General features: G+C 45.2%; 1 protein-coding gene across 6 annotated transcripts in view; it reads left to right on the top strand.

The window, feature by feature from the left end:
- Nucleotides 1-26,415, top strand: part of TSNAX (translin associated factor X) — a 393,490-nt gene that overhangs the window by 175,758 nt on the left and 191,317 nt on the right. For all 6 annotated transcript variants that reach the window (XM_032491816.1, XM_032491821.1, XM_032491819.1 and 3 more), the window contains 2 exons: nt 59-294; nt 21,092-21,146. In XM_032491816.1, coding sequence (XP_032347707.1) covers nt 59-294; nt 21,092-21,146 — 291 coding nt within the window. The remainder of the gene's footprint in view (nt 1-58; nt 295-21,091; nt 21,147-26,415) is intronic.

Genomic DNA, 26,415 nt, shown 5'->3' with positions numbered 1-26,415 from the left:
GCGCAGTCCGCCGTGAGCAGGATTAACTGATCACATCTGCTCTCTCCCTCCTCTGCAGAAGGAGATCGAAGCCCTCCAAGCCAGGATGTCTGTGCTGGAAGCAAAAGAGCAGCAGCTGAGGCAGGAGATAGACGAGCAGGAGCAGCTCCTCCCGTGGCAGGGCTGCGACCTGAGCCCCCTGCTGGGCGGGCTGACCCCGCGCGAGCTGCAGGAGGTCCACGACACCTTGCGGGACACCCTGGCCTCAGCCAGCCGGGTTCCCCTGCGTGCAGAGCCGCCCGAAGCCATAAGAAGGTACTGATGCCTTCCTCACTGATACTGATACTTGTGTATGTTTATGGGATTGATTTGGTCTGCTAGCCCTCAGATATAAATACTTTCCAAGCAGTGCTTGCAATATTTTTGCAACAAAAGCACTGTTGGTATTTTGAGTGGCAAAATTCTTGACAGCGTGAGGCAGTCCTGCTCATTGCGAGATCATTTCCACCCTGGCTGCCCAGCCCACTAAATGCCATTACTCCTCTCCATTCTAATGTGCACCTAACTCATTTCCAAACACCCCATGGGTGCCTTCTCCCCCTCTGAGATCTCCTGGAGCTCAGTTGGTTGGAGATTCTGATGCCAACCTTCGCTGAGGACGATCATCTACAGAGTGGGGAGGGGGTGAGCCATTAAGAAGCAGACCTTCTTAATCCATGATTAGTAATTAATTATAATAATAATTAATTATGAATAAATAATAATAATATTACAATATTTATATAATAATATATAAATATTATTATAATTATAATATGCATAATTATAATAATGATATAATACATAGAATAAATGTATTATGAAATACAATGATTATTAATGCTTAATAATTAATCAATGATTGATTAATAATTAATGGTTAATAATGGTGAATAATTACTGTTCATGATAGCTAACATTTACTGAGCCTTCCTGTGTGCCAGGCACTGTGCTAAATTTTACTCTATGGGTTCCTTCTATTAGTATATCCATTTTACAGATGAGGAAAAGAAAGTTTAAGAAGGTTAAACAGGAACGAAGGAAATAGCTCAGTGGGAGAGCGTGTGCTTAGCCCACACGAGGTCCGGGGTTCTAATCCCCAGGACCTCCATTAGAAAAAAAAAATAAAAAAAATTTTTAAGTGATTAAAAAAAGGTTGAAAACTTTGCCCAAAGTCCCAAAGAATAAGAGGCAAAACTGATGCTTAAATTCCCATTCATTCTTTAAGCCTAGTTTCTTGTCCACTTACTGCGGAGGGAGGGTCTTCCCCGTGCTCTCTGCTGCGCTTCTGATCTCACCCTGCAGGAGGTCATGATCCTATTCTGGCGAAAGTCAGAACCCACACTGACGTAGACAGACAAGTGAGGAGCTCCCGGGTGAATGTGCAGATGGTGGTAAGGACCACAGGTGCTGTGGGTCCAGAGCAATGAGAGGGGTCAATATTCTGCTGGTCATTATGCCAAAGAACAAACCTGGGAAAACTTCAGCCCCTGCAGCGGCTGAGAACCTGACTCTGCCACCTGATTCCCTGGGGTTGCGTCCTTGCTCAACCGCTTGTTGGCTGGGAACCACTTAGTATCTGGGGGAAGGGACGGGCCGTTACGTGGATGAACTGAGTTAATACGTACAAAACTCCTGCAATGGTGCCTGGGTGGCAGCCAGTGCTTTATTCTGCTCACTGCAGTTTTATCTCGGAGATTTCAGTCTCCTACAGGCTGTCAGCGTGACTTTCAGATGTGTCTTAGGCTGTTTGGTGCGTTACTGTCCCCTCTGACACAAGTGTCACACCCGGTCCAGCCTATCCAAGCAAGCCACACTGTCCTCCTGTTCCCCTTCCGGCCCTAATCTTTCCCTGCAGAACTCCCACCCTGTGGCTCGTGCCCTTGGAGAAGGGGGAGGGATGTGGGTTGCTGTCGAATTTCAGCTGAAGGAAACTGATCATCGAGTTTGCCTGTGCTTTCCCCTTTACCTTGGTCTGCGTCCTTGACCTCTACGGGTCTGTCTTACTCCCGCTTCCCTTGTCCTCCTGGGGAAGCCATTCTGCACACACACAAATGATACTACACATCACATGTATGTGCACACATGCAATATATACATTATGTTAGACATCACTTGTGTACATGGAATATGCATAATATCTAAGATGAAATATACATGTCCATTTATTTTTATGTTTATAAATGCATATATTTATACATGAGGCTTGAAAGTGAGCCTTTTGCAGTCCCACCATCCAGATGTGTCCTCTTATTCCTCCTTTTGCTTTTATCACCGCAGAGGTCAGTTTTACTCCTCTCGTCTCTCCCACAAGCTCTCGGTGGGAAAAAGCTAGGGCTGGCTTAACTTAGAACCCGCTGCAGTATTTAACCAAGCCTCTATGTGTTGAGCTGAATCCATGGGCTCCCTCCCGGCAGGTGTGCCCTGTCCCTCTACAGAGGGGCGCAGGTGGCCGAGGGCTGCTTTCACAGGTGCCGACCCACCGTGCGCAGAGCCGCCTGGCGTGGCGGGCAGGCTGTTCTTGGAATCCTCCTTGACGGTTGAGGAAATAAAAGATCCAGACAGTTTCCTAGTAAGAGACTTACTCGTGTACGCCTTTAGTTGCCCTCCGGTCTGAGCCAATAGAAGATAGTTTCCACCTACAGATTTCTTACTCTTAAATACAAGGAACTCCGTAGTGTGGTGGGCTGACGGAGCTGGACCCCTGAACTCAGATCTTCTCATTTTCGGTCTGTTATTCTCCCCATGGGCTCCAACTTGCCTTTGAATCAGGATGAGACGCAGACAAAATAAACGTGTGACTTTAGCCCCGTCATCCGGTGCTCTAATCAACCAAACAGGCTCTGGAAAGACCTTTCAAAGTTTGTGGCAATCCGATCTGATGATGCTGTTAGAAAATTGGGATATGATGAGGATGGTTCTTGAATGTGGTGGGATGCTGTCTGGGGACCCCGCATCTCCAAACCTACCCACTCCCACTGAGGTCACAGAGTTCAGGTCAAGAGCAGGCTCTGGCTTTTTGTGAGATATGCCTGTGGGAACACCTGGGCATCTCCGTGACCCTGAACCCAGAGGGCTCTTAGGAATATGGAATTGCCTGCAGAGGGTGGGAGGGAAGTTCCTGGAGCGGTTAAAGATAAAAAGCAACACGGGAAATGAAGTGGCTGGTTGATAGCGTGGCCTCCCCCTGGTGCTGAGGTCATGTAGGTGCACACAGTGTGGGACCCTCATTGTGAGCGGAGCACCTCCAGCGCTCAGTGGCATCTTGTGTGGCTGGAGGAGGACCACCCTGAGGCATCCTCGTCATCTGGGCGACCCTGCAAGAGCTGACCTTGGCGTCTCCTTTATGTACGCAGTGCAGGTGCAGGGAGGCACCTCTCTCCCTCCGGGGAGTTCGGGGTGTGTAGGTGCAGGTTTGGACTGGTCAGTTTCCTTTCTCCCCCGGGGAGGTGAGGCATCGTGTGGTTCCTGGCCGTAAACATCAATTAGAAAAACCATCGTTGTTCCGTGGGATTTCCGCAAGAGGGAAGACACGCTTTTTCTGAGCAGACAGGCTATGGTACAGACTCCTGAAAATGGAGCATTTGAAAGAAACCAATGTAGAGTTTTATCAGGTCAGCAGATCAGAGATTGCTTGGCCTGGTGTTTCTAACTAATTGATCACGGTGCCACTAACGTAGTTTTTGCTATGAGGGACTGGTTACCTTTCGGAATGCTGACTTGGAGGCTGTGTCCCAGAGGTGCCCCAGCCAGAAGAACACATCTCACCTGCATCAATAGTTGTTTTTTTGTAAGAGTACGGTTGACCCCTGAACAATGTGGGGATTAATCTACATATAATTCATAGTCGGCCCTCTGGGTCTGTGGTCCCTCTTCATCCATGGATTCAATCAACCACCAACTGCGTACTCCTGCAGTGTTTACTTTGGAAAAATATCTGCGTGTTAAGTGGATCCTCAAAGTTCAAGCCCGTATCGTTCAAGGGTCAGTTGTAGCTTCTTCCCAGGCCAGATGGAGACATCCAGACAAACTAGGAAAGAGGAAAATCTTGGTCTTATGAAGAGAGGTTACAGAAACCAGTCTTGTGACAGAAGTCTGGAGAAACAGACCACTGAACATCCGATCATCATCATCCGCAAAGATTTCTCGTAGAGACCGGCTAAGAACGCAGGGTGCTCTCTGGGAAGGAGCCGCTTCTGAAGTAGTCAGCTCGGTACTGTGCACGTTCGCAGGGAGGGCTGTGGTTCTCTCCCTGGTTAAAAACCCTGTTGGGCTTGAGAAGGAACTTCCTGAGTGCTTGGCGTTAAGGCGCGAATCGCTGATGGAGACTGAGTCATCATTTCTGGCTGTGGCTTGTGGGGAATGTTTTGGCCGAGAGCACGCGCTGGGGACGAGAGACTTGGTGGCTTTTTGTTTGGCTGTGACAATAGGAGTCAAAGCAGCAAGTTGAATTTTCTGATGTCTGGGTCTTGGAGCAAATGTCTTAGCAGGATGGGGTGAGGAGGCACCTTCTCAGACATTATAGCTTTCTTCTGAGAGAGCCAGAGAGACTGGTTTTCTCCTGATGAACGAGGGGAGAACATTTTTTTTGTGTGTGTGAGGGGATGGGTAATTAGGTTTATTTATTTATTCTTTAATGGAGGTCCTGGGGAATTGAACCCAGGACCTCACGCATGCTAAGCATACAGTCTACCAATTGAGCTAGACCCTCGCCTCTCCAAGAGAAGAACTTTAAAAAAATTTTTTTTTATTGAAATGTAATTGATTTACAATGTTAGTTTCCGGAGTACAGCGAAGTGATTCAGCTAAACAGTTATATACATGTATATTTTCTTTCGAATTCTTTTCCATTATATGTTATTACAGGAAATTGACTATAATTCCCTGTGCTGTACAGCAGGACCTTGTTGTTTATCTACTTTATGTCTAGTGATGTGTGTCTGTTAATCCCCAACCCCTAATTTATCCCTCCCCGCCCTTTCCCCTTTGGTAACCATAGTCTGTTTTCTATGTCTGTGAGTCTGTTTTTGGTTTGTAAATAGAATTTGCATCATTTTTTTATTCCATATATAAGTGATATCATGCGATGTTTGTCTTTCTCTGACTTACTTCACTCAATATGGTGACCTCTAGGTAAGGAGGAGAGCATGTTTAAACACCTGAACTCCACAATCTGGAGGCTGGCAGGGCAGGGATGTGTGAAGGACAGAAGCCACTCGAAAGTTTCAGTTTCCCTCATCCCTGGGATTCCAGGCCCTTGGCTTTAAAGCAAACGTCTTGTTTCCTCCTGCAAGGCCTCCTCTGATGGGAGAGGTCCAGACGGCTTTTCTCTACTCAGTCTGATCGTCCCCCATGTTGGCGGGTCCTTCTCAATTCCCTCCCATGCTGACTGGACTCCCCTCTTCTGTAATGGGGTTGGGGTGTGGGGTGGGGGAGGGAAAGGATGGGGACACAGGGAGGAAGGAGGTGACAGTTTCTGGGCTTTTCCTGGACCACGTCCCTGCACACTGGGTGTGAGTGTCCGTCTGTTTATTTCGGTAAACTGCTGTGCTCTGCAGCTCCTCTGTCTCCTGGGCTGTCAGCTGCGCTCCCGTTTTGTTGGTCTGTGGCCTTGAACCTCAGGGCAGGGCGGACTGTGACCCTGAACTGTAGAGCGAGGAAGGAATGAACAATCAGGGTAGTAACAACAGATGAGCTCGGGCTGCGGACGGTCCTCTCCAACATTCTTTAGAGATGCCTGACTGGTTTGTATTAGTCTGTGGCTGAGTTCTTCATTCCTCAGCTCCTGGAACTTCTCATGCTTCGCAAGAAATGTGTCCTGGCAGCTCATGGATGAATTGCCTTTCGTACATTTTGAAGAAACACGTCACATCTTTTTATAAACCATTGGCACAAACTGACACAAAATCAACCTCTGGTTATAGCGAGGATGGCTGGACCTCGGTGGGTGCATCTGAGCTCTGGGGTGCGGGCAGGGGGCAGGGGCGAGTGGGCAGTGAGCCGGGCCTGCTCCCGCCTCCCCGTTGCTTAATGGCTCAGAGCCCCCGGGTGAGGCCGACCGAGGAGTGCAGGTGCCCTGGCGTCCCCAGCACACATGCTCCCAGCCCACGACGAGCGATCCCGGCTGATGTCAGCCTGCCTTTCACGTGAGATTTGAAGTTCACAACTGACTGGGAAAAAAAAAAAAATCAGTAGTCCCACTTTCCCCTCAGATACGGATCTTTTTAGAGTGAGGAGACACAGTCAAATTGCAAAGCCTGCATCGGAAAACAGACTCCCGGAGCCGCGGGAGTGGGCAGGAGTCTCGAAGGGTGTGCGCTGGGGGCCAGCTGTGCGGCGCCCGTGGAGGCACCCGGGCGACGGCGCCGGATCAGGAGAGCCCTCCCAAGAAGTGCCCGAGCTCTCCGAGCTTCCTCTCCACTTCCTGTGGCTGTGTCCTTCAGCCTCTGCTTCTGGTCTTTGCTCTCCTTCCTTCTCTGCCTCTGTCTTTCACCTGGTTGGTTTGTCAAGCACGTGGCTTGACGGGACTCAGAGCGTCGGGAATCACCTGAGGGAGCAGCACTGCTCTGTGTTGCTAAAACTGCAGGAGGAGGAGGTTCTGACTTTTCCTCCTTTGCTTTAAAGCAGAGACCTTGCTTTCCCCAGGAATTCAGGAGGCAGGCAGAGCCTTGCCCAGAGAGTCAGTGCAGTGAGTTCGGAGCATAGGAGCAGCGTGAGACTGACGCTTCCTGCAGGAAGTCGTCCTTGCTTAGATGCATCCTCAGTATTCGAGACAACTCTCCTATGTATCATGTGTGTCTTTCTTATTTAGATTTTAGTAATAATACATTACTTTAAATATCACTGTTGTTTACAGAATGCTTATTTTTGCTCACCATAATCCTATAAGGTATATGAGACAAAACATTGGCTTTTGCAATATATTTTGCTAATAAGGCTACTGAGGGTTCAGATTCACATAGCAGCCCTGTCCTGACATCTTTTTTCAGCTTTTGAAATAGGGGGAGAGAGATGGTTAATGCTGACAGCCTGGGAGAGAGCAGGGCTTGGAGCCAAGTGCTCAAGCAAGCGATGGAAGGAGTCCAGCCGGGCAGAACTTGGGTCATGGGTCCAAGCAAAAGAGAATGATGCCATTTCAGGCCAGCGAGTTGTCTCTGCGCCCCACAGATCGCCTGGTGTCACCTGGGAGAGATTGGAGCAAATGGATGTCGAAACACAGGCAGCCCGTGGAGACCACCAGGCGACTGGCTCAGGCCCGAGGGGTCGGCTTGCGGTTCCAAAGACAGGAGAGCAGGCGAGGAGGTGCCTGGGGCCAGAGGAACCGGAAGTTTTCTTTATGAAATGAAGGTTTGAACTAGATGATGCTGAAGGTCCCTTCCAGATCGAGAACACTTTGCACTTTCAGATTTTGTGAAATAGGTTAAAATAAACTGCTTTTAGAAAACCAGTAATTCTGTTTCTCCTAGCCCCCAGATAAGTTCCCCTGTAACGTTCCCTGGAACCATCCCGGCCACAGTGCTCAACTTCTCCCTTCTCTAAATGAGTCACTGCTGACAAGGAGCAGGCATTAGACAGGGAGGGAGCAGAAACCTGCCCTGCGGCCGCTGTCCAGAGTGGGGAACTCACTCACCGCCGTTTCCTTTGAAAAGTCATCATTACGGGCAACGAGAAACATTTCCCAAACCACAACCTGGGAAAGAAGAAAAGGGTTGGAAAAGAGGCAAGAGACTTGAAACTACCATCTGTCTGGGCGGGTCCAGACGCCACTCACTCCACGAAAACAGGACCGTGAATTCTGGTTTTTGTTGTATGTATTTGAGAAATTCAAGGGAGGAACTTTATCTTACTTACAGATTAAAAAAATACTGTATTTTGTTCTCCAGTAAATCTACTATGATTAAAAATAACTCATACAATTAAAAAGGCTGGAAAAGTGGCTCTGTATTTTTAACTTTTATTTTAATGTTTTACAAACTCTCTGTGCTTTGTTTATTTCAAGAAATTTACTACATGGGTTATTATTATTATTTATTGTTGTTATTTAGGTAGTTCTTTTGGGAAGCTTGTAGTATGCAGACACACCCACTCCTCTTTTATAACTTAGGTATATGATAAATTATTTTCACTAGAGCCTCCTGGATTCTCATTTTTCTTATGGTTACCTTTGCTGTGCAAAAGCTTATGAGTTTGATTAGGTCCCATTCATTAATTTCTGCTCTTATTTCCATTGCCTGGGTAGACTGCCCTAGGAGACCGTTGCTAAGATTTATGTCAGAGAATGTTTTGCCTATGTTTTCTTTTAGGAGATTTATCGTGCCTCATCTTATATTTAAGTCTTTAATCCATTTAGAGTGTATTTTTGTGTATGGTGTACGGAGTGTTCTAGCTTCACTGATTTACATGCTGCTGTCCAGTTTTCCCAACACCACTTGCTGAAGAGACTGTCTCTACTCCATTGTACGTTCTTGCCTCCTTTGTCGAAGATTAGTTGACCATAGGTCTGTGGATTTATTTCTGGTAGAGCCTCCTGGATTCTCAAAGAAATACATAATCACCTTAAAATGGTTGTAGCTGGCTCTTGGCACATGAGAATTAACACAGCCTAGTTTAAGAGTTTTTTTCTTGTGGTCAATTTCTATTTTTATTTTTCATTTTTTATCCACTTGAGAAATGTTCCACGCCTAATTTCTTTGTAATCTGGGCATCCTCTGCAAGCCTCTCTTCTCTTTCATCAAATTTTCTTCCTCCTGACGTATCCTGAGAAGGCTGTCCAGTCTGCGGCGTGTATGCTCTTAGTCCCTGCTCTGACTTTTCAGGTGTTAAAGAGGTACTTCAGGGGAAACTGCCCTTCAGACCTTGGGCTGAAGGTTTAACCGTCTTCCAGCAGAGTCATCCAGTTCTGCTCAGAGGGCCCTTTTCCAGGGGCTGCAGCACGTATCCTGGGCTGGGGATGCCAGCCCATCTCTTGCTGGGATGTTAGTCAGTTAGAAGCACGTCCTTTCCAAGTTGCAAAAGGGCTGATGGGTCTGCCCTGTGCTGACTCCCAAGCTGCTGGGATGACCAGAAGCAGACCCTCCAGGTTTCCTTTAGATGCTGGCAGGGCTCCCTGTGCCCCACACGAGGGGGCCGTTTTTGTTACAGTGTCTTTTCGGCTGCCACTATCATTACGACCTTGCGTGTCCTTTTTGGCAGATTTCCTCAGCTTCCTTTTTGAGCTGTGTTGTTATCGGTGTTTGACTCCCCCTTCAGTTACTTGTCCAGTCCACTGGGTTTTTTCCCCCTGCTGTGTATTCGTTTTGTTCATCAGCCATCTATTTTTGCAGTCTTTATCCAATAAAAGGTGTACATCTTTAGCTTACTCACCGAAACATTTTAGGAAATGAAATTTGCAGTATTCCGCAGTTTCGGGAATCCGACTGATATGTTGCTTCATCAGCAGATTTTGAAAGAGCTGGAAAGACACGTAAGGTTTAAACTGTTTTCGCAGCTTTATGTGCATATGCTAGTTCTTGGCCAGACAGCAGGGAGTCCAAGATGACTCAGAAAAGCATCATAAACCCAAAGCAGAAGGTAAAACCTTTTGGATAAACTTTATAGTTTAGGTAAGCATACATGTTGGGAAATTTAGGAGAAACAACTTGTATTTAAGAAAATTAGGATTAAATGGAAATGCAAGCATTTCTTTTCTTTTTTTCTTTTTTTGGTGGGGGCAGAGAGGTAATTAGGTTTATTTATTCTTAGAGGAGGGACTGGGGATTGAGCCCAGGACCTTGTGCATGCTAAGCATGTGCTCTACCACTTGAGCTATACTCTCCCCACTGCAAGTATTTCTTTTAAAAACCCTGGGAGCAATGGGACATTACTTATTAAGCCGTCAGAACTAGGGGGACAGTGATTGAAATGGAAATTCAACGTTGCCTTTCCATCATTTAACAGAATAAACCCAGGGGCAGGATCGTGCTCCCCCTGGATCAAATTGTACTGTTTTAAGGATTGAACTCACAGGAATTTTGTGGAAGAAAAGCTCTAAAGGCCCAAGAATTGAAATCTTTTTGACTCTTTAAATAGATTCAAATCGTTGACAATCGTTGAAAGTCCGGAGCCATCTTGGAAGCCAGTCCTCAAGAAATAAAGGGGCTGGTGATTTATTTTCTCATTGTATGTCAGAAGGTATCTTTAAACAACTTGGGAGGAAGGGGTAGAAAGAAGAGTAGTTATGATCTAAACTTAAGACTGTTCATATTTCTTCTTTATTCCTCCCATTTCTTCTTTATTCAATAACCAGCATCTCTTACAATCTATAAGTCAAAATGTTTTTGGCATATGAGTTATGGTTTCAGTTTGGAATAGGATTGTTTGAGAGGCAGTGAGACAGAGCTGGTTGAATTGACGCCTGGAATATTTGGATGAGCCAAATACCAAATTAATAATCAGTTGGCTATAAAGCTGTGATTTTTTTTTAATACAAAGATGCTTTAGTAATTTATTTATTCAAAAAGCACTTAAGGCTGTGATTCTTGATGGAACTGGACTTAGATGCAAGCTGTAACTCTGCCATGTCGGGCAGAATTTCCCGGTGGAAATTAGCAAGAGATGGCATGGGACCAAGGCGTGTGTGCGTGTGTGTGTGCGCAGGTGTGCACTATCTTATTCATAGTAGCTAATTTGGGGAATTCTGCAAATCCAGTAAATTCAGTATTAGGGCTGTTTTCTCTGCTCAGTATCTTTATATCAGCACCTCGATGCCAGGAGGTCTTTTCTAAGAAATTGAAAATCCTTGAATTCTCTCTCTCTGATATCCTCTGAGGAGCACTTCTATGAGCTACGTAGATGTATTTAATTACAAAGAGTTTATGGTCTAATGACACATAACATCTCAGTCTCAGTTTGCTGAGTTATTTGGAGAATTTGGACTTTACCACCAAGACTCAAGCTTAACAGAGTGTAGCATCCCAGTTAAAGTTTACACACAGGATCCCTGAAATTCAGAGAAACGTTCTATGAGGGGATAAGTCACGAATATGATTCATATTCAAAGAAAGAATCAAAGGGCTCTTAAGTCCAAGTTGTTCTCTGGCCGATTTTGCTTTGGTTCTTTCATTTGATCTTTTTCACTTGGGCCAGAGAGGAAAGCATCAAATGTATTTACTCCACCCTTGTTAAAAATTCACGTGCTCAATTTTTATCGGATTATGCAAAAATGCTGCTTACTTTAATATAGGTACGGCTGTTTTGTTAAAAAAAACTTTCTATGCTTCATTCTGCCCGAGGACCCCATGGTAGGAGCTGAGCTGTGTGACGGGCATGAGTGGGTCTGTCATGTGCGCAGTCACCACACTCCTGTCCCGCCAGCTGAGCTGGACGGAGCTTGTGTGCTGCGCCCAAGGGGATGAGAAATCTCTCTCCCCTGCACCAGGCACCCTTTCCCAAGAGTCCGTGTCTCAGATGGCCAGCTCGACAGCTTTCACAGCCACGTGGAATGACTCGCCTCTGACGCATGTATGTGTCCCATTGCGCCTTTCCAAGATCATCTCAAGCCTGGAGGAATTCTTGTCATTTTTGTTGTCTGTGCCCCATGTTATGTCTCACTGGTGACATGTGACATTATCAGCTGTGAGGAGAGAAGGGTTGAAGGAAGGAAAAAGGCCAAGTAGATAAAATCCTGCATTTCCTAAAGCCATTTTTGCTGTCATTTTCTTAACCACTTGCCCTTGACAGAAGGTTAGAAGACTGAGCAGTAATTGGCAAGGCTGTTAATGTCAAGGATTGTTGTGTGTGTGTGTGTGTGTGTGTGTGTGTGTGTGTGTATTTAATTCAAGACCCAAGTAGCTCCTACGCTGTCCCTTTGCCCTTTATGGTATTTCTAGCTTGCTTCAGGAACACTCATTCTTCATCTTACTGTTACTAAACAAGACACGGGGGATGGCGCTGGGAATGGGGACAGGGACAGGGAGAAGACTGGAGATGAAAATGACACTCCTCCTGTAGCTTTCTGCAAAACGGGTCTTTGGCACAAGGCCACATATACACAGGCGGGAAGACGGATGGGTGACTGCCAGCAGACAGCAGGCTTTCTGCACAAGTCTGTTCTGAAGGCTGAAACACTCGTGTCTGGCTCAGTAAAAATGACAGGAAAGAAATGGCCTGTATTTCTGCCTCTGTCACTAAGGTTACCTGGCACTTTACATAACATCTTTGTTCTTTAGATTCTCCAGATCTTTACAGATAAAATCATACGAGCAGAAGAATCTTGGATGGCAGGGCTGGGAGGTTTTTAGAAATAACCTGGTCCAACTTCCTCACTTTGCAGATGAAGAAACAGCCCCAGAAGAAAGTGACTTATTCAAAGTTCTGCAGAAAGTTAGTGGGTGGTGGTGGCATTCTCTGCATGCCATTAATATTCTTGTGCATCAGAAGTCAGACAAGAGTAGCAACAGAGTTTGTCCTCCAAAGGCTAGTCTTTGGGGCAGGTGTACAGTTGGCATCTTAGGTGTGAGTCTAATGCTGTGGCTGAGGCTGGTGCTGAGGGTGGTTGTGGCTGGGTCCCTGCTGGTGGGAGGAAACAAGAAACATTGGAAGAGCACATGGACGGGAGGTGGTTTCTCTAGGACATGAACACAGAGGAGTCCTCCAGGCCCCCTGCCATCGTGGCCCAGAAAATGAGGACCCTGGAACTCTTGACCTGTCTTTCCATCCTGGGATCTGTCCTGCACCATGATGGGACCCCTGCCCTGCATGTTCAAGAAGTACCCACACTGTCCAAGTAGCCACTGCTTGACCACTGCAGTGTGGTCCTCCCTTGGGAGGAAGGCCTTGAGAAGAGGGCCTGGCAGGACGCGGGCTCACAGCTCTTGGGGAAGGCACTTCTGGTCTTGGTGGCCTGGACCAGCTCTGGGTGGGCATGCACCCTTGGCTCCTTAAAGACTTCACGCCAAGAATAAGGAGGGTCAGGGAAGGGCCCTCTAACTCCTGGATCCTTGAGATGCCTTGAAGTAATACTATGGGAGGGGACCGATTCAAGGTTCTTATGAGGCTTTTGAGTTATGCCTCCCTCAGTGCCAGCATCTGGAGAAACAGGGAGTAAACAATTGTTAGTTGCTATTAAACTGGGGCAGGGGCTTCTTTTCTTTTTTTAAATTGAAGTGTAGTGTATTTACAATAGTATATTAATTTGAGATGTAGAGCATAGTGATTCAATAGTTTTATAGACTATACTCCATTTAAATTTATTATAAAATAATGCCACCCCTGTGCTGTACGATATATCTTTATAGCTTATTTATTTTTTACATAATAGTTTGTACCTTTTAATCCCCTACCCTTATCTTGTCCCTTTCCCCACTAACCAGTTTTTTTTTTTTTACTGTGTCTGTGAGTCTGTGTCTGTTTTTGTTATATTTATTCATTTTTTTTCAGATTCTATGTAAAAGTGATGACATACAGTATTTGTCTTAATGCAGCTGTAGGTTTTTGAGGAAGATTAGCAAGATGCCATAAGCACAGTCACTCTGAATTTTACAAAGTGACCTTGGCAGTTTATTAGCAGTGAGGACTGTTTTGACATTGGCTCGAGGCTCCAGGCTGAGACCTCCATTGTCTTTTGTACAGCCCTGGACCGCACTTCCAGCCTTGTAGCTGTCCACATGTCTCCCTTCCCATCCCAGTGAGCATTAATTTGTCAGGGCTGCCGTAACCAAGTACTATAGGTGGGTGGCTTAAACAGAGAAAGTTACTGTGGTTAGATGTCCAAGATCAAGGTGACGGTGGAGGAGGCGTTGGTTACTTCTGGGGGCTTTGAGAGAAGGATCTGTTCCAGGTCTCTAATGGTCTTCACGCTGTCTTCCCTCTGTGTGTGTTTCTGAGTCCACATTTCTCCACCATTTATTGGAGTCAGGCCCACACTAGCAGCCTCATCTTAACTAATGGCATTTGCAGTGACCCTATTTCTAAGGAAGGTTACATTCTGACAGTTGGGATGGGGGAAGTAGGACTTTATCATATGAATTTTAGGGGAACACAGTTCAACCCAAATACAGTTTAGGAGAAGAAACCATCCAAAAAATGTAGGTCAAAGAGAGTGGGACTTCCAAGAGATGGGATTTAGAAAGAGGAGAGGAGATCTTACACTGAGTAGGTTCCAAGTCTTTGACCGCTCCTTGCTCTCTCATATAAAGCTCCACCCAGAGCAATGTGGTGACAAGCAGAGATGGCCTTTAATCCCCACTCGTGCTGAGGCAGAGGGTATGGGAAGTGGGACAAAGAGGGAGCTGCCCGCCATCCTGGGGTTTGAGAGCGTCTCTAATAGTGGTGGGGATCTTCCTACCATGCCCCACCTGGACTAGAAAGAAGAGGAGAGGATGCCCATCATTCATCAAGCACCTACTATGTGCCAGGCTCCTGTATTAACCCAACGGCCCCATAATCATTTTTAAAGATATCAAAGACATTCTTATATACAATTGTCTTAGAGCCACCCTCTTAGTTCTTAGCTCCTATGCTATAAGACAAGAATATTTATCAGCTATTGTTGGAGTGGCTCTCAGTTGCTCCCTTTTGTGGGTTGAAAATGAAACCTTCTCTTAGTCTGAAGCAAACAGAAGGGCTATTGTGTCTCCTGTTGTCTGGCTGCTGCCACAGAGAGTAGTGATTTTTTTTTTTTCTTGGATCCTGGAGCATCAGGGTGTAGGATCTTACTAACACATACAATTAATTGTACTACTAAAAATGGAAAATCCTGCATGCATTAGTTTGCTAAGGGCTGCCATGACAAAGCCCCACAGACTGGGTAGCTTAAATCATAGGACTCTATTGTCTCACTGTTCTGGAGACGAGGAGTTCAAGATCAGGGTGTTGGCAGGGCTGGTTTTTCCTGAGGCCTTCTTGGCTTGGAGATGATGGTCTTCTCTCTGGTCTTTGCATGGTCTTCCCTCTGAGTCCTAATTTCATTTCCTTTCCTTCCTTCCTTCCTTTCTTCTCTCTCTCTCTCTCTCTTTTCCTCTCTTTATCTCTTTATTGGAGTTTGGGATTTAGGGAGGGCGGAGGGAGAGAATTTCTTTCTTCTTTCTTCTTCTTGGTTCTTTTTCTTTCTTTCGTTCTTCTTATTTTTCTTCTTCTTCGTTCTTCCTTCCTCCTTTCTTCCTTCCTTCTTTTCGGTTTCTTCCTTCCTTCCTTTTCCTTTCTTCTTTCTTTCTTTCTTTCTTTTCTTTCTTCTTATTCTTTCTTTCTTTTCTTTCTCTCTTTTCGTTTCTCTCTTCTCTCTTCTTTCTTTCTTTCTTCTTCTTGCTTTCTTTCTTCTTTCTTGTCTTTCTCTTTCTTTCTTTCTTTCGGTTTCTTTCTTTCTCCTTCCTTTCCTTCCCTCCTTCCTTTCCCTCTCTTCCTTCCTTCCTTCTTTTCTTTTCTTTCCTTCCTTTTCTCTCTCTCTCTCTCTCCTTTCATTTTTTCTTTTCTTTTCTTATGAGGACACCAGTCGTACTGGGTTAGGCCCCATCCTAACGGTCTCATTTTAACTTAATTATCTCTTTAAAGTCTCAGTCTCCAAACACAGCACATTCTGGGGTACTGGAGGTTAAGGCTTCCAAACAGGAAATTTAGAGTCACACAGCTGAGCTCGTAACTCCACAGTAAGCTAATGTTCTCTGTTTACTTTGAGAGGAGGGTAGTTTTTCTCCTTAGTTCCCTGATACCCCAAGGCCCCCTAGGGGTGATTATTTGGAGACAAACATCAGTGGAGGAGGACTTATCTCCTGTATAACTGAACGGAGCACATGTATTTACCCCACCTGAGAAGCAGGCCCTCCTGTCTGAGGCTGGGGGGAGTTGGTTCTTCCTCCCGGCTGTCAGCCGTCGACGCTCTGGGCCACTGATAGAAGTCGAGTGTGATCTAAAGCAACAGGGCTGACTCTGGCACAAAGTCATCTGAAGTTCCAAGTCCTGTGGGACATTGTGTCATCTGAGCGGGTATCCTCTGCCTTCCAACCATCCTCCCACGGCTCAGAACATTGTGAAATTTCTCAGTTGGGCTTGTCTTCAGACTGCAGCTGATGTCCCCTCTTTTTTGTTGATCAAAGTATTATTTATATGCAGTAAAATTCACCAGTTTCAGGTGTAAGCTCGGAGAATCTTAGTCACTGAATGCAGTCTCGAGATCTAGAAGATAGGCCCCCCCCGCCCCCCGCCGACAGCGCTTCCCTGGGCTCTGTGTGAGTTTCCCGGAGCTGCTGTAACAAAGCCCCGCAGACCGGGCGGCTTACGGATCAGTAATTCATTTTCTCATGGTCTGGAGGCTGGAAGTCCGAGATCAGGGTGTCCCCAGGGTTGGTTCCTCCTGAGGGCTGTGAGGGAACCATCCACTCCAGGCCTCTCTCCTTGGCTCGTAGACAGTGTTTTCTCCCTGTGTCTCTCCACATCATCTTCCCTGTGTGTGCGTCTGTCTCTGTGTCCAAATTTCCCCTTTTCAGAAGGACCCCAGTCATGTTGGACTAGGGCCCACCCTAGTGACCTCACTTTGACTTGATTGCCTCTGTAAAACTCTGTTTCCAGTAAGATCCCATTCTGAGGACATCAACATAATGAATTGGGGTTGTAGGGGGATACAGTCAACCCTCAACAGACCCCTTTGCCTTCAGTTTCCTCTCAGTGCTGCCAGCGCCAGGCTCAGCACCCCCGATATGCTTTCTCTGCAGCCCATTTTTGTCGATAGCCTCAGCTTCCCTAAAGCTTCATTTGTTGAGGGTGAATTTTGGTCATTTGATTGAAACACCCGTTTGTAAGTAAAGAATGACGTCCGCTTACAAGTAACGACATTGACTGTACTAGAATGCAGCGCCACTCTAAAATAGAATTTTAAAAACCAGCCTGGGCGATGATGGCATATTTCAGATAAGTGCACATCTTCTGGGAGAGGTAGTGTAGTTTAGCAGTTAGGAGAACAGACAGCTAGACTGTCTGGGTTATCGTTTACCCGCTGACCAGCTGACTAACCCTGGGAAAGCTACTTAAATCTCTCTTTGAGTTGTCTTGTCTGAAAATGGAGACATAACAGTATGTACTTCGCAGAGTTTGAGAATTTAGAACATGAATCTATGTAAGGAATCCAGGGAAGAGTGCCTGGTACACAGTAAGTACTTAATAAATATTTGACACTCTTATTCCTAGCATGGCTGCGTTGAATGAAGCTCCTCATTGGAGTAAATTAGGTCTGGTCTGTTTGTTAAAACATTATCTGCTGATTTGTGGAGACAACATGTGTTTCCAGGGTACGGTGTAATTTGATCTGAGAGGACAGCTTTATTTGTCATTAACAATATGCAAGCTTAAGAGAAACATGGGGGTTCCTTTTAATTATTGAAGTACATCTAACTCTTGTTTATAAACATTTAGCTCATCTAATTGGGTCGTTTTCAATTTGTGTTCCTGCTCTGGGGATCATGGTTTAGGGACCCCTGGGTGATGGTGGTAGCAGTCAGTGGGATGACATTTGTACCCTGGGCTAGACCCCCCAAATCAGTCAGTACAGATTGCCTGTGATCTATGATCTATCGTTCTCTGTAAAATTTCATTTCCAAGAGCGCTACTACTAAAAATAGCTTGAAAACCACTAGCAAATTCTATAGATCATTCAGTCTTCCACCCCTCATTGCTTCCATTCTCTGTACACCCCAGGATGCCACTAATGTTAATATTAGCCTGAGCAAAACGTAATTAGGAAGGTAAATCTACTGCAAAAAGTAATATTGCATAAATTAAAAAAATTAAGTATAAATCAAATCAAATATAAAACAATGCATTTAATTATCTGCATCACTGCCTCCCTGCTGTAACATGGATATTTGAATGGAGACTAATTTCCTTCCCGGGATAGGGCCCGCTCTGAGCCAGGACCAATGAATTGCGTCAACCCCTGGAAGGACAGTGCTTGACCCGTTGGGTGTTAGCTAAAGGTGCTACCATTTTGGTCAGCTAAATTCTGTATTATTTGTTAATGCATGAACTGGTCTTTGCTGTGCAGCTGGGAAAGGCTATTTGTAAGATACTAGTAAATGCTCATAATTTTGTGGTGAACCATTTATTGAAAAGTTATTAGTTGAATGGGCTCCCATGAGCCTGGCAAAGGAAGTGCGTTTGTGCCCAAGAAGGGTTTTAAGTTTGGAGAGCAGACATCAGCAGCACAAAACTGGTGCATCTTCTAGAATCGGAGGCAGAACCAGTTTAGGCCCCTCTCTGGCATCCTCTCCATTTCCCTCCGCAAGAGCTCACACAGCTTGGTCTGATCCCTGCTCTCCGGGGGAGCCTGCCTCTCAGACTGACCTCCCTTCCAAAGACCAAGCTCCATCCAGCCAGCGTCTAGAATTCTCTAGTGGGGGACTTCCACATCGAGGACACTGATTTTTGTCACACTGTGGCTCCTGAATTCAGAAAAATCCGCTGCCCTCTGCGTCGCTGTTTGTCAACTGTGATCTCCTCCACCCGGGCTGACCTCAGCGCCTCTGGGACACCCTTCTCTGATACATGGAGATCTCAAGTGGGGATGTCCGTGTTTAGAACGTACTTGCACCAGCTTCACGGCATTTGCAATGGAAACGAACTTGCTTGTGCTCAGAAATCCCAGATCGGTGGAGGTGATAACATTCAAGGCCAGTTCTTAAAGTTGGAGAATGGGCTACAATCAGCAAATTGGCAGCCTGGCTCTGACGCTCTGCAGCCCCTGTGATGGGAGTTTTTCCCAACTCCTTCCTCCCCAACCCACCCACACAGACTCCAGAAAACCCGACCTTCCCCTTTTGCAGCTCACTAGTTTTCTCAGTGACCGCTTCTCATCTAGTACCTCTAACTGTTTCGTTTTTGTTTTTGAGGAGGGCTTCCATCTACCAGCTTTGAGGTGTTGAAGGCAAGACCCTCTTTTGTCCATCATGCTCCAAGCTCCAACTCTCAGGCTGCCCAGTAGAAAAGGGAAGAGTTAATGAGTTTGTGAATGAATGAATGAATGAATGCAAAGTTCTAGATCAGATGCTCTCAGTGCTTTTCCACATCAGCATCGTTAAAGGACCCCCTCCTTCCTCTCCTTGCTGACGTCTGTCACTGTGCAGGCCCTTAGACGTCACAATTTTCACAGAAGGTGCCTGCCTGGTTTGTCACATTCAGTGTTTTGTCTTCCAGGTCACCTCTCCCGGTCCTGCCCAATTAATTTTTCAGGAAAAAAAAAGCCATCTCTTTCCTATCCCTCTCCTGCTCAGAAATGGGATGATTTCCCACACTCTGCGGGATGAAACTCAGAGCCCCTCAGCTAGGCATTTAGTACTGACGATGGCTTGTCCTTTATATTCCTTCAAAAACTAATTTGAATTGCAAAAATCCCAAACATATTGAAAAACATCATAGGTGCTCATTTACCTACCATGGAGATTGAACAGGTATCGGCATTTCCCCCCATTTATTTTCCTAATAAATAAATAAACAAGCATCACCAATGCAGGTAGAACTCCCATTCCTGTCCCCCACATCCCTTTCCCTCCTTCAGTACAAACAGTCATTCCCCTGTGTACCTTTATCTCTCAGAATCCACCCATGTGAACCATTTGGCCATTTGGGTTCTTCACCCTGAAATTTCACTTCCTCCTTTTTTCTTTGACGCCCTGATTTACTTTCCACCTTTTCCAGGGAGCTTTCCCAACAATCCCCTGGTTTCTAAATTGCTACATGCAAGTTATTTTCCTATGGCCCACTTGGGGACAATATTCCATCTGTGACAGTTTTAATGTAGCAGTTGGATCCTAGCGTTGGGTTTCTATTCCCCGTAGAGTAATTTTTTTCATCTGGCTTCATATCATAGTTGATTGTCTGTGTCTACTCCATTAGGTAACAAAGTGGGAAATAAGAGTGAGTCATTTTCATTCATTCATTCATTCTGCAGATATTGACTGAGTGCCCTCCTTTAAGCACCAGGAATTGCTTTAAGTACTGAGGATTCAGGAGTGGACACAGGAGGATACGGGCTGTTGCTACAACTGTGGAGTTTATATTCCAACTGGGGGAAGAGAACTTACATGAATGAATGTGTCAAGGTGCACAGTGCTAAGGAGAAAAAAGCAGGGAGCCCTAAAGAGTAAGGGAATTCCATTTTAGGTAGTTTATATATGTGTGTGTGTATCTTCTCCAGGCTGCTCCTCCCTGCTAAATTCAGCAGGTGCGTGGAACATGGTGGTTGAATTGCACAGTAAACCCAAGTAGATAATATTGGACTACCTGCTTGTGAAATGCTACCCTGTGGAGACCACCCTTCTTGGGAGGTAGTTGTAGGAATGTAATTTTAATCCTCTGCTCCTGGGAGCACGTATGGGTTGTTCCTTTGCCTATCAGCAGATGTGCACAGTGGAAATGATAACAGATTTTAATACCAGCCTAAGGAGAGTGTAATTTGGGAGGGAAAAATTGACTTCCTAGTAATTTACTGACCAGGGTTCTTGGACTCTTTAATCAATAGAAATTGACAAGAAGCCAGATGAGAAATTCAGGCAAGGTTTCATTGGGACTCATGCTGCAGCGCCAGGGTGGAAAAACAAGGAACAGTTTCCCTTGCTCCCTCCCTGAGGGGCAGTGAGCTGGTCCCGTGAGTGGGGGAGGGTAGGGGTGGATCCAGGGGTGAGGCCAGAGGGGTGTCTTAGGTGGTCTGCCCATCCCCTTGATGGTGCTCTGTGCAGGGATCATGCCCAGTCCCCTGCTTCTGCTTCTGACATCTCAGAAGTAGCAGCTGGGCTTTTGGTCTTTTGCATCTTCTTGTTCATAATTTGCCCCAGCTGCACAGGTACGCAGTTATTTTTCAGTCCCTTATAGTTCCTTTGCATTCTGTTGCTCGAGGAGACGTTTGTCCAGGTGCAAGCACTGCAGGTCCCAGGTCCCAGCCTGACTCGGTAGCATATTAATTCCACAGTCAGATGGAGCCAATATGGCAGTGTCTTTCCCACGGTTCTTCAGCCGCTGGGCTGATGGGAGGGTCATGGTTCCGTGGTGTTCCTGCATGTGGTGCTGTTGAACTGTGATACCCAGGAGACCAATGTCCTCTTTCTAATTCTTCTAGCCTCCAGGAAGGGATAAAATCCCTCAACTTGTCACTTAAAGAAATCACTGCTAAGGTAAGTACCTTTATATGCCCTCTTCCTAAAGAAGCCTCTGAAGTTTTCTTTTGACTTAATTTCATGTCTAGCTCACAGGACACCTGGGCTCGGGAAGACACAGAGACTTGGTAAAGCCATTCTGCCGGCCAAGCAATGAGCCAAGAGAGCCAGGGCTGAGGGCTGTCCCCAAGGTGGAGGTCCTGACATGTGGTTCCCCCAGGGATTGGCTGGGCTGTCCTTTGCTTCAGAAGGAGCCGCTGTGCTGGAAAATGGGAAACGATTGACGCTGTGCACAAATGCCTTTGCTTCAAAAGGCTTTCAGGATGGGAGTAATCTGAGAAGTTAATTATGTTTCCTTCCTGGAGGGAAGGATTTAGATTTTTCACAAACATATGGAAATGGTATAGGAGGTGATTGTTTTCCATTTTTGAAAGTTTTTAAGTTGACCAGTGGAATCATATTGCCTGTTGCCTGGGTGCACATAGCCAATTCCCTTAGTCAGTGTTGTGGTTAGTTAGGATAACCACAGTTTACAAAACAAAACCCTTCTCCACAGAGATAGTTACCCCTCACCGAGTTATTGACAAAGTGTGAAGGAGGATCAATTACCCTGCGAATGATTACTGGATGTTTGGCAGAGAACTGAGTATAAATCTTTAATTATTTGTGTTCGGTTCTGGGAACCAGGGTGGTTATAAGATGATTGAAATGTGAAAAGAATAGGTTTCTGTGCAGAGAGCCAAGCAGACAAGAGTCCACTGGTCTAGGAACCTTTCCTTGTTCTCAGTGTGGGGGGTTCTTGCAGACCACCCCAGCTGAGCCGAGACTGTGGGTGTGTCCACAGTTCCTCTGGCCCTTTTCCCGGTTTTTGTGTCTACTTTATTTCTGAAAACAGCATTAAATGATTTTGCTAAAAATCACACAGCAGCAGTTTGACGGGCTGTCCTGCCCTGCGTGGAATGTGAGCTTCCTGTCTGTCCATTAGACGGCACTGGGACCCCGGACCCTGGAGTGCTTGAAGCCCGCTCTGCCTTTCCAGAGACGTTCACCCAGGGAAGAAGGGCAGGATGAGGACTTGCATGTGCGGGCAGAGCTCTATCTCAGGCTCCCATGCTGAGCGGGGCTGAGACCTTTGGCCCCTGCCCAGCTGCTGGTCAAGGACGAACTGACTCGCTTTACCAGTTTTGTGATGTGAAGCAGGAGGGGATGTTAGAGAGCTGACCTGAATTTCTGCCTTTTAAGTGACTGGTGATGTCACTCACTGGCATTCATGGCGTCTCAGTGTCTGCTACTGTGATCTCTGCGTGGAACCCCTGGGAGGGTGAGGGGAGGTCAAAGCTTCCTGGATGGGGGATGTGGTAGATGTATCCTCCTGTATCTCCTACTGTAAATTGTGCCATTTATCAGGTGCATTCTAATTTCTTTTATTTGTTTAAATTTTTTTTAATTGAAGTACTGTCAGTTACAATGTGTCAATTTCTGGTGCACAGCACAATGTCCCAGTCATGCATATACATACATGTATTCATTTTCATATTCTTTATTTTTAATCCTTTTTAATTGCAGTATAGTTGGTTTGTAACATTGTGTTAATTTCTGGTGTACAGCATAGTGGTTCAGTTATACATACGTATATTCCTTTTCATGTTCTTTTCCATTATAGGTTACTACAAGGTACTGAATATAGTTCCCTGTGCTCTACAGAAGGAACTTGGTGTTTATCTATTTTATTTATATTTGTTAGTATCTGCCAATCTTGAACTCCCAAGTTATCCCTCAACCCCTACTCCCCCTACTGTAACCATAAGTTTATTACCTATGTCTGTGAGTCTGTTTCTGTTTTGTAATAAGTTCCTTTGTGTCATTAGGTTCCACATATAAGTGGTATCACATGCTATTTTTCTTTCTCTGCCTGGCTGACTTCACTTAGTATGACAATCTCCAGGTCCATCCACGTTGCCGCAAATGAAGTGCGTCTTAATTTCTATAGAGAATGAAAATGTGGAAGGACTCTTGGGCTTGGGTTTCTTGAGCGTGAGACCATGCTGTGTGTGTAACATGAGTGAGTCTGTATCCCAGCAGTGAGGATGCAGGTGTGCACGCTACATAACACAGGTGGTGTTTTTCTGTGCCTGTTTTATATTGTGTACACACACGTACACATGTGCACATGACACTGGGATTTGTTGATACTCTGCAGCTACTGTCATTGGCCCAAATGCCAAAGGTGGCTTCTTGGTTTGCATACCTTCCCTAACGCATTTACAAAAACCTTCTAATTCCCTGGATTTTCCGTAAGATTAAGGAATTCATGCTGAAGATTTTAAAGTGTAAATGCAAAAGCTCCATTTGATAATGAGTTCCTCAGGGTCCAATTTTATTTGGAAATAAAGAAGAGATGCAGATTTTCTGGGGCACGCGTGTGTCTGTCTATATAAGGGAGTGTCTGCGTGCACATACATGAATGTGTGTGTGTATGGGGGGGCATAGATCAGTCTACAGAGAGTTAAAACTGTTCAGTCGCACAAAACACACAACCTTTTCTCCACTTTTCTCGACTGACCTTGAGTAGAAGCTGCAGCTTTAGCACAGTTTTGTTTTTTTCAGTGTATTCTATACATAGACCTGTATTTTCTCAATTTCTCCCTTAAAGAGAGATGGCACCTTCCTTCCACTCATCATGTATTTTTTTGGACTCTTATGGGTTACCCAAACCAAAGGTAATTAAGGGATAAAGGAGATGGAAGGAAGAGTTGGAAATAAATGGGGCATCCGGAGGTTGGTACGTATTAGATTACGTCCAGCAGTGCTTGTGAGAACGTACATTGCAATTTAATAAGAAGATTTAGAAAGGTTGCTTCATATTAACGGTGACAGCTGAGAAGAGAAAGATAAATATCGTGTGATATCACTTATATGTGGAATCTAAGAAAATGATACAACTAAACTTATTTACGAAATAGAAAGGGACTCACAGACGTAGAAAACAGACTTATGGTTCCCAAAGGGGAGTACAGTGTGGGGAGGGATAAACTTGGAGTTTGGGATTAACAGATACATACTCCTATATATAAAATAGATAAACAACAAGGTCCTACTGTATAGCACAGGGAACTGTATTCAATATCTTATGATAACCTATAATGGAAAAGAATCTAAAAAAGAATGCATACACGTACATATACACATAAACTGAATCATTTTGCTGCACACCTGAAACATTGTAAATCAACTGTACTTCAATAAAAAAAATAAAACTGAAAAAAGTCACAGCTTTCTCACAAAAGAGAAACTGACCCAATTATCATTAAGAGAGACTGTTAGTGAAAGTCAGAAATACTGGCTGTCCCTTGGATGAGACAGAATTATGGCTGGTGTTACGGAGTTAACAGACTTGTCCTCAGACTTCCGACTGACATTCTTAGACGGATGGAAGGGGTGGTACCAGTCCGTGGAGCCCACCTGAAACTTACTGCTGGGGGAGGGCGTCCGGAGTACCTTCCTTTTCAGTCCCAGTCCTGACATCCTGACAGATCTCAGGACCGTTGAGAGTGTGTCTCGGAATTAGTCACTTTGCACGATGGGTGCGCAGCTCTGCTGTTGCAAGTCTGGGTAGACCACACTGCCGTCTTCATCCTGAAAGTGAGTTTTATAAAGACATTTCAGAAATTGCAGCTACTTAATGGCAAAGAACAGGTTGGGAGAGGTCTGCTTTGATTCTAAAAACAAACTCAATTTCAGAGATAAAAACATGTCAAGTTGATGGAATCAAGCTAAATCTGGAAACTGCTGGGGAAACCAAATCTTATACTTTCTCTGAGCTCTGTGAACCCCCCTGGGTTAATTTCAGTTTTTGAACAGAATCTTAGATTTTTAACAAGAAAAGATGGATGCTTCTAGGTAACATCTTTTGTGGATCACCCCAAAATGTCTCCACATGCATGTTCATTGTTCTCATGCTTTTTCAACTGGAAATTTTTTTAGGTAGCTCATTAATCTGAGTGTTTTTGCTTTAAACAAAGAAAAAAATATTTTCAATATTTTCGCTCCAAACAAATACAAAATGACCTAAGACGTCTAGAAAAAGAAACAGAGATTTAAGTTTTGCTGTTGTGAAACAAAGAAAGTTATAGGACATGTTGGGAGTCTCCTGGAAAAATAAATGATAAAATCTACAAACTTCACTAAGGTCTACTGGTCTATTTTTCAAATCTGACTTGTCAGCAATATCTGCCCTCAAGTTTTTTTTCTTATTCTTTTTTCTACATTTTTTTTCTTTCTTTCTTTCTTTTTTAAAGCCCTGTATTTTATCCTTTTTTTGTGGTGGGGGGAGGGGAGGTAATTAGGTTTATTTATTTATTATTATTATTATTAATGGAGGTACTGGGGTTTGAACCCAGGACCATGTGCATGCTAAGCACACACTCTGCCACTGAGCTGTAACCTCCCTTCACTCTCAAGTTTTATTAGACAGCATTGACCAGTAATGCTCTGCCCTTGATCTCACCCTTCTTTGCTGCCTACTCTGTGCCAGACACGGAATGAAATCCCCACTCTCCTAGAGCTTGTGTTCTAGCGGAGGGAGACAGTAGGAAAATGAAGGAATAAAAACAAATAGTGTGTCAGCTGGAGAGGAAGGCAAGGTAAAGGTGGAAGGGGCCGGAGGGCTGAGGGGAGTGCTGTTTTTCTGTAGGTAAAGTCAAGGTCTTCATTCTCAGAGCAGAGCCCTGAGGGGTGTGAGTGCACTGAGCCAGCAGAGATGAGAGCATTTTGAGAGTATTTCAGAAGGGTGAAGTAAGGGTGCAAGATGGGACAGAGTGCTGAAGTTATTGTAGTTTGCGATTGCCCTCTGTTGTGCGAGTGTAATGGAGTCCCGATAAATCGGGAGACGAGGTGTTGGGGAAAGGAATAATGACTTTATTCGGAAAGCTGGCAGATCAAGAAGATGGGGGACTAATGTCCCGGAGAACCATCTTCCGCAAGTCAGAATTCAGGCTCCTTTTCTGCTAAAAAGGGGAGGGGGTGTGGTTGGTTGTTGCAAACTTCTTGGTGTCGGAATCCTTTGTTCTTGCAGCTGTCCGCGTGGGTCAGGTCATGGTGTCCCTGTGAACCTCCCACAAGACAAATGTTATTCTTTGTTCTGCAACTTTTTATCTTTATATGAATGGAAAAGAGTTATACTCTTAAAGGTCAGGGCCTTGAGAATGGGCTATTTCAGGCTCTAGGCAAGGTTCTTATACAAAAGGTGCAGAACCAGCATGACTCAGTACAGGAGACAGAGCACAGG

The sequence above is a fragment of the Camelus ferus genome, chromosome 11 (genome assembly GCF_009834535.1).
Source record: "Camelus ferus isolate YT-003-E chromosome 11, BCGSAC_Cfer_1.0, whole genome shotgun sequence".
NCBI lineage: Eukaryota > Metazoa > Chordata > Mammalia > Artiodactyla > Camelidae > Camelus > Camelus ferus.
Note: the sequence above shows the minus strand (reverse complement) of the source record. Positions and strands in the feature narration are given on the sequence as shown.